This window comes from Podarcis liolepis, assembly GCF_965112155.1.
Source record: "Podarcis liolepis genome assembly, chromosome: 15".
NCBI classification, from domain to species: Eukaryota; Metazoa; Chordata; class Lepidosauria; order Squamata; family Lacertidae; genus Podarcis; species Podarcis liolepis.
The window spans coordinates 36,609,462-36,617,739 of record NC_139566.1 but is presented as its reverse complement, the minus strand read 5'-3'; the positions used below and the strand labels follow the sequence as shown (position 1 = coordinate 36,617,739).

The 8,278-nt window shown below is 47.9% G+C and overlaps 1 protein-coding gene across 7 annotated transcripts in view; it reads left to right on the top strand.

Moving 5' to 3' along the window:
- Positions 1-4,881: 4,881 nt before the first annotated feature.
- Positions 4,882-8,278, top strand: part of FBRSL1 (fibrosin like 1) — a 791,959-nt gene continuing 788,562 nt past the window's right edge. For 4 of the 7 annotated variants that reach the window (XM_083476383.1, XM_083476387.1, XM_083476381.1 and 1 more), the window contains exon 1: positions 4,883-6,114. In XM_083476383.1, the coding sequence (XP_083332509.1) occupies positions 5,821-6,114 (294 nt within the window). In that variant the 5' untranslated portion in view covers positions 4,883-5,820. Of the gene's footprint in view, positions 6,115-8,278 lie in introns of all 7 variants that reach the window. The other 3 variants (XM_083476390.1, XM_083476382.1, XM_083476388.1) reach the window with 3 other exon arrangements.

The following is an 8,278-nucleotide window of genomic DNA, read 5'->3' as shown; positions in this document are numbered from 1 at the left end:
ATTACTATAGGACCAATCAGCGAGTCAGTTGCTCCCAACTTCAGAAATGTACCTCTGCTGTTTTGGGGGGGTTTTTTTGTCTCACCAAATGGAGGGAGGGTGCCTTAAAGCAAACTACTGACCCATAGCACACCAACTGCAGTGGGGGGGGGTAAGAACATGCTGTCCTACCTCACAAGGCTGTTTGGATTCCGAGACACCGCAAGACACTTTGAGCACCCTGACATGCTGCACAAAGCTAAGTGCTACTATTTTTAAATATCAATCAATCCATCCATCAATCAAAGAGTGTTACTAATTGCCTAAGGCACCGTTAGCAGAAGTGAAATCTGTAAGGGTTTTTGAAACAAAACAAAACAAAACAAAACAAAACAGGAGCTCTTTTGTGTTTTTGAATAAAAATAGTTAAGAGCCTTGCATTCAAGTGGAGAGGGGAAAGGGAACCAACAAGAGATACTGACTGCTATCCCTTGGGTATGTTTTTCCAGATATCATCTTCCCCTGTTCCATTTCTTTTCTATAGATCTGGTTCTAGACATCCTCACCAACCTTATCTAGATTATAGGAGTTACTACTACAACATAGAAAGTCTCAAACCAAAACAGGGGCTATGTGACTGCTCCGGATGACAAATACTAGTGATGGCAGAGCTCTCCAAACATTTCCTGGGGTTAAGATGTACCAAATGCTTACACTCCAAATGAGTTAATGCAAAATAATTACAGCCCCGGGTGTAAATCCAACTGCCTGCATAAATTAGAATTCTAATTCTAATAAACATGTACCAACATGTACCAACCAGGTATGGGGAGGGGGATATTCACCTTTATTTTAGCTACCGTACTTTTGTTATTTGCATGCTGTTTACAAGCAATTTGCCTAAGAAGGACTTGAGAACAGCAGCAAAAACCAGCCTATGAACCTTGTGTCTTGAGTAAGGAAAGCCATTTTTAGTTCAAACACAACCATTGATCAAGTTCTCAATGAGCAAGACTTTGACCTCTAAATAAACAGAAGCCACACACCTCAACTCAATCCAATTATAAGGAGAAATAGGTACACCTGTTGAACAGCTTGTCTTTATGCTTCAAGCCCAGCCCTTTTTACCCAACATTCCTTATGGCTGCTACCCCAGCCCCCTTTAAGCTATATAAAGGAAGAAGAAGAGTGCTTACATCTATAGCCAATGATTTGCTCCTTGCTTACTGGTTGGAAAGGGGAAGATTACTATAGGATGCTACCTTATACCAAGTCAGAATGGAGAGGTCCAATTAAATGAGCCTTTTCTATACATACTAGCAGCAGGGCACAGAATTGCAGGTGGATTCTCTCCCAATCCTGGCAGGAGATCCCACAGATTGAACCCGAGACCAACTGTATGCAAAGCAGTATCTAGACAATAGAGCCACATTCCATCCTTGGACTGGTAAGTCGTTACAACTGTATAGGACTCTGAAGTTGATCACAATCTACGGGTGGAGCGTTTTTGCAAGCGAGCTATCTGCTATGCAGAAAACTGCTTCTCTTCCATAATAGCCCCAAGCTTACTTTTTTAAGTCCCTGGGGTTTCAGCGGGGTTTATGTCCAAGGAAATGTGTATAACTCCCATCCACACCAAACATTTAAAGCACTATGATGCCCACTTTTAAGCAGTCATGGCTTCCCCCAAGAATCCTAAAAAGTGTAGTTTAAGAGTGCGGAGAGTTCTTAGGAGGCCCCTATTTTCCTTCCAGAGCTGCAGTTCCCAGTTTCCCCTTGGGACAGCTCTTGGAACTGTAGCTCTGTAAAGCACCGTCAACAAACTACAGCTCCCATGATGTTTTGGGGAAAACCCACAACTGCTTAAAGTGGTACCCTAATGCTTTCAATGCAAAGTGTGGATGTGGTCTTGGGCTTTTATGGGTGCTAGGTACAGGGGGGAGTGGCATTTGCTTCTCCCTAGAAGACGCAGGTGGCGCTGTGGGTTAAACCACAGAGCCTAGGACTTGCTGATCAGAAGGTCGGCAGTTTGAATCCCCATGACGGGGTGAGCTCCCGTTGCTCAGTCCCTGCTCCTGCCAACCTAGCAGCTCGAAAGCACGTCAAAGTGCAAGTAGATAAATAGGTACCACTCCGGTGGGAAGGTAAACGGCGTTTCCGTGCGCTGCTCTGGTTCGCCAGAAGCGGCTTAGTCATGTCGGCCACATGACACGGAAGCTGTACGCTGGCTCCCTCGACCAATAAAGTGAGATGAGCGCCGCAACCCCAGAGTCGGCCACGACTGGACCTAATGGTCAGGGGTCCCTTTACCTTTACTAGAAGACGGGCTACAGGACCCAAGGGACAAGGGCTCCACTCCACAGAAGGGTCTTACAAAGGAGAAGTTCTGTCTGAGTACATGAAGTCCCCCAAAGTGTGAAGGTGTCCCCATACAAGGCCCCCAGACCCTTAACTCAAACCGCGAAGACAAGTCTCTTCAGCGGTGCCTGGTGCCCATTAGGACTGGTAGAGTGGACAACAGGGAGCCCAACAAGTGTAGCCAATGACAGGCAGAGCCAACTAGTTGTATCCCCATTCTCCGTGCTGAATTCCGTAAGGGCAGCTCTATTTTAGACTGGGGCGGAAGCTTTTATGTAAACAAAATGAAACAAAACTACCACTCAGTGAAGGAATGAGCAAATTGCAAGGTAGTGGTTACCTCCCCCATATGAATACTGACCTTAAATGCTCCTGTTCTTCCCCATGGAGTATTATTAATGACTACAGCTGAGCAATAGGTGTGTTTTTTGGTGTTTTTTTACCCCTCACCTGATTGGGAGACATCTCCCGTACAAGAAAAATTGCAGAGTCTCCTATGCCCCCTTCCTTGTTGAGGTGGCTGTCAATGGCATATAAAAAAGATTTGCAGTGTGTCAGGGTTTGTGTAGTATTATCTGTCCTCCCCAAATGCTTGCTTGCTTTTATTGTAGTTTGTTTTCCCCACCCCACTCCCCCATTTAGATGCTCCAGTATCTGCAATGGTTAGCTTGACATCTTCTGAAACAAATGTGCCACTCAATACAGATGGCAAGGCGAGGAGGTTGTTACTTCTCTTCCCCCCACCCCAACATTTTAAATGTCTCCTTTATTGCAGAGGAGGGTGGGTGTAATCTTGACAATTCTCTTGTTATAGCAAAAAATTGCAATGGGTAGCTTGGTGTGGGTATCATCACCTCCATAGGAATTTATTTATTTTTTTGCAAATAATTTATTCTTCTAAATACCTAGTTATCACCAATATTGTGGGCTGCGGGGTGTTTTGTTTTTACTCTCTTCTTCCCCTGCTCCCTTTTGTATTTTCTCAAATTGCAGCTAAATAAAAGAGGCAGGCTTCTTCTCATTCTGCAATTCTGTAAGATCTACTTGGCTCCCGCAGCAATAAAACTGGTAGCACATTTGCAAAGCCAAGCAGTGTCAGTTATGGTTTCAAATTGGATGGGGAACGAGTTGAGATTCCTGTATTGCAGGGGGTTGGACTTGATGACCCCTGGGAACCCTTCCGGCTCTACAATTCTGATTCCACTGACAGTGGAGTCCTCAGGGCAAGACATGGTGGGGCAGAAATCCAAGCCCCCTCCCAGGATAGTAAGTAGGAGGGCCTCTCAACGGCCACACACCTATTGAAGCCAGTGAAAAGTCCAGGGTCCGCCTCCCCTTTAAAAGACCCTCACAAGTGCAAAAGTCTAAAATGACTTAACTGTCCTCTGAGTTCAGTGGGATTAAGACTCTCCGGTTAAGTGACGGCAGCCTGAGATCCTTCCAAGAATTGCAAGATGAAGGAAATGATTGCCATGAGGAAGCTACAGAGATTGCAAAGGGGGTTCAAAGTGTGTGTGCGTGTGTAGCTCGACACTTTCCTTAATTCTTTCCCCTCTCCTAACGTGTTGTTGTTTTTTTTTGGGGGGGGGGGGTTCAATTTCCAGGAATTGCACGATTTTGCTTGCCTTCCCCTTTTGGATACAGAAACGACTGCAACCAGGGAGGATGCAGAAATGCTAAAGGCAAGAGGGGTGTGTTGTGTGTGTGCGCTTGCCCTCCCCTCTTTTCACCCTCTTTCCCCAACCTGGGGGGGGGGACACACACACACCAATTACCGTTTCTCTTTTACCTTCCCCCCCCCCCCGCCTTTTGACGCGGGTCCTCTTAACCTTTCCTCCCCTCCCCTCCTTGGGGAGTTGGTAAGGTCAGCGAGAGAGCGAGAACCCGGGAGGTTTGTTGGAGGGGAGTTGGATTGGGGGGGGCGGCGTGTTGGAGAGAGAGGGGAGTGCGTGCGTGCGAGTGGGAAGCGAGCGCGCGCGTGAGAGAGAGAGACACAGAGAGAGAGAGAGAGAGAGGAGAGAGAAGCCGCCGGCTCGGGGCCTGCGCCGGGGAATGACGCGCAGCTGGCAGCCCTGCTCATGCGCGGCCGGCCGGGCGGTGCTTAAAGCCTGAGCCTGCTCGGGAGGTGGGGTGGGGTGGGTGGGGGGAGAAGAAGAGGAGGAAAAAAAAAAAAAAAGAGGAGCGAGAGGGAGAATGAGAATGGGGCGGAATGCGAGCAGGAGAAGCTTGAGGGAGAGCAGCAGCAGCAGCAGCAGCCGGCGCCGCGGCGCAGCAGCCTGAGAGAGAAAGAGAAGCGGGCGCGCGAGGGAAGGAGGAGGAGGCGGAGAGGCAGGCGCAGCTTCTCCGGGTGACAAGGCAGGCAGGCAGGCGGGCAGGGCGGCTGCTGCTGCTGCTGGTGGCGGCGGCGGCGGCGGAGGGAGGAGGAGGAGGAGGAGGGTGGCCGGCTTAGGGAGGCGGGCAGGGCGGAGAGGCTCGCCGGCCGCGGGTGGGAAAGTTGGGGAAGGAGGGGAGCAGCCGGGCCCGGCTGTAGGAGGAGGGGGCGGCGAGCTGAAGGGGGGCGGCGGCGGCAGGAGGAGGATCAGCAGCAGCAGCAGCCGCCGAAGAGGAGGAGGCGGAGGCTGCGCCAGGGAATTTCTCTTCGCCTTCCTCGCAACAAAGTTGCGGCGCGCGCGCGAGCGCGGGATCCGGAACCCTCTTGTTGCCATTTTCGTCTCTCGGCAGGATTCGAACCCGGGGCGGGGCGCTGCTTGCCCTGGGGCGGGAGGGAGTTAAAAAAAAAGAGGGGGGAGGAGAAGGGGGGAGGGTTCGTCGCGGAGGAGCAGCCGCCGCCGCCACTACCACCACCACCGCTTCTGTTTCTTCACATCGGCTCTGCTGGTGTCCTGGATTTATTATTTTCCTTTTCCCAAGCCTGGATTCGACCTCCTGGATTTGTCTCTTGTGTTTCAGTTTTTTGGGGGGTGATTTTTTTTTATATAATTTTTTTTTTGGACGGGGTGTGTGTGAGTGTGGGGGTAAGCTTGGCTCTTTCTCTCTCCCACCAGATCCGAACTGGAGATCAATTGCACTGTTTGGCTGCGTGGCTTACCTCTCTTTAATTTTTAATTTTATTTTTGCAAGGGAGGGGGAAAAGATTTGTCAAGGTCACTTCGTCTGGATTTACATTTTTCTTTTCTTCTGGATCTCTTTTAATTCCCCCACCCACCCACCCCCTTCTTCCTCCTCTGCCCTCCATCGGATCACCCTTTCCTTTCCACAGAGGTCTGCTGGATTACATTTCTCTCTTCTATCCCCCCCCCGCCCCACCTCCCGCCCCCTTCCTTTGGATTTTATAAGCCTGAAGGAGAGAAGAGAAAAGAGAGAGAGAGAGAGACAGGCTGGATTATATTAGGGTGGTATTTTAGAGAGAAAAGACCCACCACGCTTCGATCTGAAATACATTTTTGAGGTGGTTTTTTGTGTGTTTGTTTTTGCTTCTTTGACATGGATGGGAAAATCAGACAGAGCAGGAAATCTCGGTCCCAAAGGGACCGCGTGAGGCGAAGGGATCCAAATGGCAGGGACCGCCCGAATCAGAGCCCTTCCTCGGCATCCGAGAGAGAGCACAGCCCGGGCAAGGAGAATACCAGCCAAAATTGCCCAAATCCTAAGAGCCAGGCTTCTGCAGCCCGGAACGCCAGACCTCCGAGGCGGAGGAGGCGAGAATCCAGCTCTCAGGAAGAGGATTTAATTGATGGATTTGCGATCGCCAGCTTCAGCACGATGGAAGCCTTGGAGGTAAGGATCAGAATGGGTTTCATGGGCTTATGTTATAGGGATTTGGGGGTGGGGTGGGAGAGAGGGAGGGAAGAGCTTGGGGTGTATCTGTTGGGTTTGGCTGGATCCAGCCATCCACCCCCTCCCCTTTTTGCTTCCTTGTCAATATCAATTAACTTCTGGCACATGAGCGATGAGTATTCAAGCCTGGAGGAATAAAAGGCAAGAGGCGTTGTTGGGTGTGGAAGCCTGTGCCTTGTTTGGGGTGTGCAGATGTGGTCCTAAGGTGCAGAGCCTCTGGCTGCATCCTGGGGGTACTTGCTGGGGCCGCTTCTCCTGAGTTGATGTGTAGGCCAAGGCATGTGGTCTTGTGCTTTACTTTCCATTTGAGCTGATAAACCAACTTGAGTTTGCTGAGCGCTGGTTTTCAATGTTTGTTTGGAATTCTAATTGGCTGGCGAGTCTGTGGGGAGAAGTACAAAAAGTTCTCGGTTTGTTTGGGTGGTCTTCTCCCTTTTGCATGTTGGAGGCAGGGGGTCACCAGGCGTGTTTCGAATTGCTTTAAATGTGTGTGCACTGCTGCCCAAGTAATTTTCTTTTTGGGAAATTGAAATCTCCCATCCTTTTGGTTTGCTGTTGTCATTTCCCCCAGATGTGTCTCTGGAGAATGTAAGAACCAAATGGTTAATGTTTTTCATTTTGTGTGGATGGGGAACAGTGGTGGAAGGGGAGATGTTCTACGAGACAATATAAATTGGTTTCTGATTTCAAAAAAATGTTTTAAAGACTTGCGGATATCAAATAGATTTCTAATCGCTGGTGAACTATATTTTCTTGGTGTTAATCAGTTGGCAAAAAAAGTAATTGCATGTCTGACTTATTGTGAAAAACGTTTGCTGTGCCAGTACTGCTTGTTTTGTCTGAGTGAAGTTAAAGAGAGCAGAGAAAATTTTAATGTGTTCAACGAGACTGTGACAAGCTAGGGGATTTTGGGTGTCTCTTGGTGTTTTTTGTGTGTCCTCTTGATGTGATGGGAAAGTCTGAAGCGATAAGAGACTTTCTGGTAAGTGTGTTGTTACCCTGTTAAAGTTAGTCATTTTGTTCACTCTTAGTATGCTTTTCTAAAAAATTAAAAGTTGGCTGGTATGTTTACTCACGTTGGGTACCTGACTAATTCACAGGAGTGAAGAGTTGGTTTGGATGTCGGCAGGTTTACTGTTCATCAGTGAATATAACATGTTGGCTCCAAACTTTTTCAGCGATGCACTGTGAATATGTGTGGGAGTCCATGGGTTGCATCTTCCATTAGAGTCTTCTGGCTACTGTCTCTCGTTCTCTGGAACACAAGTTTCATTTATTGTAGCAAGTTTTACTTACTTGTGAGGTGTCTCAAAGAAAATGCATATCCTATGGCTTCAGACTCATTTAAGTGTTTCATTTTTTTGTTTTTAAATCCTTGGCTTTTTTGTTTGTTTGAAATCTGAAATTATTGGAGATTTAATGAATGCAGGAAAAGGCTATACAATATTGTGAAGTTCATGCATGAGGATTATCTGGCAAAAGATTATTCTTTGAAGAAGCAAGTTTCATTGTACATCATGTGGTCAAGACCTGGAGCCAATACTTTTTTTGGAGAGCGATTCAGTTGCCTTTCCTTCTTAGTGGTGGCCCCAGGCCTCATACCTACCTCTGTCACATTTGCTTCCTTTTGCTATACCTGTTTTCTGCTAAAGTCTCTCACTTTTTCCTGGGCATTGACATGAAACTTGTCAGGCGCTGAAGTTCAAAGCCAATGAGCCTTCAGAATTGTCATTGACGAATAGACAAATATGTTACCTCTTCGGGGGATGAAGTATGTCTTGATGGTTGCTTCATTAAACCTTTTTTTAAAAAAACTATGTTACAGTGATGGTAAATATGTCTTTGCTTGCTCCAGAGGAGAAACATACAAATGCAGAAGGAAGCCATGGAAAATAGTTTCCATCTGTCAATCATGAATAGCTGGAATACTGGTGGCCTTGCTTGTGGGGGTGGGGGACCCAAAACAGGGGGAAAGATTCCCTCTAATGTTTCTCTGTGAAGTACAAGGAGAAAAGCCATAAAACAGGCTTCCAAAACTGCTTCGCCATATGGTCATCTGTAGATGCTAGGTAGCTCTTCCAGGTGACTGGATATGGAAGCTCTG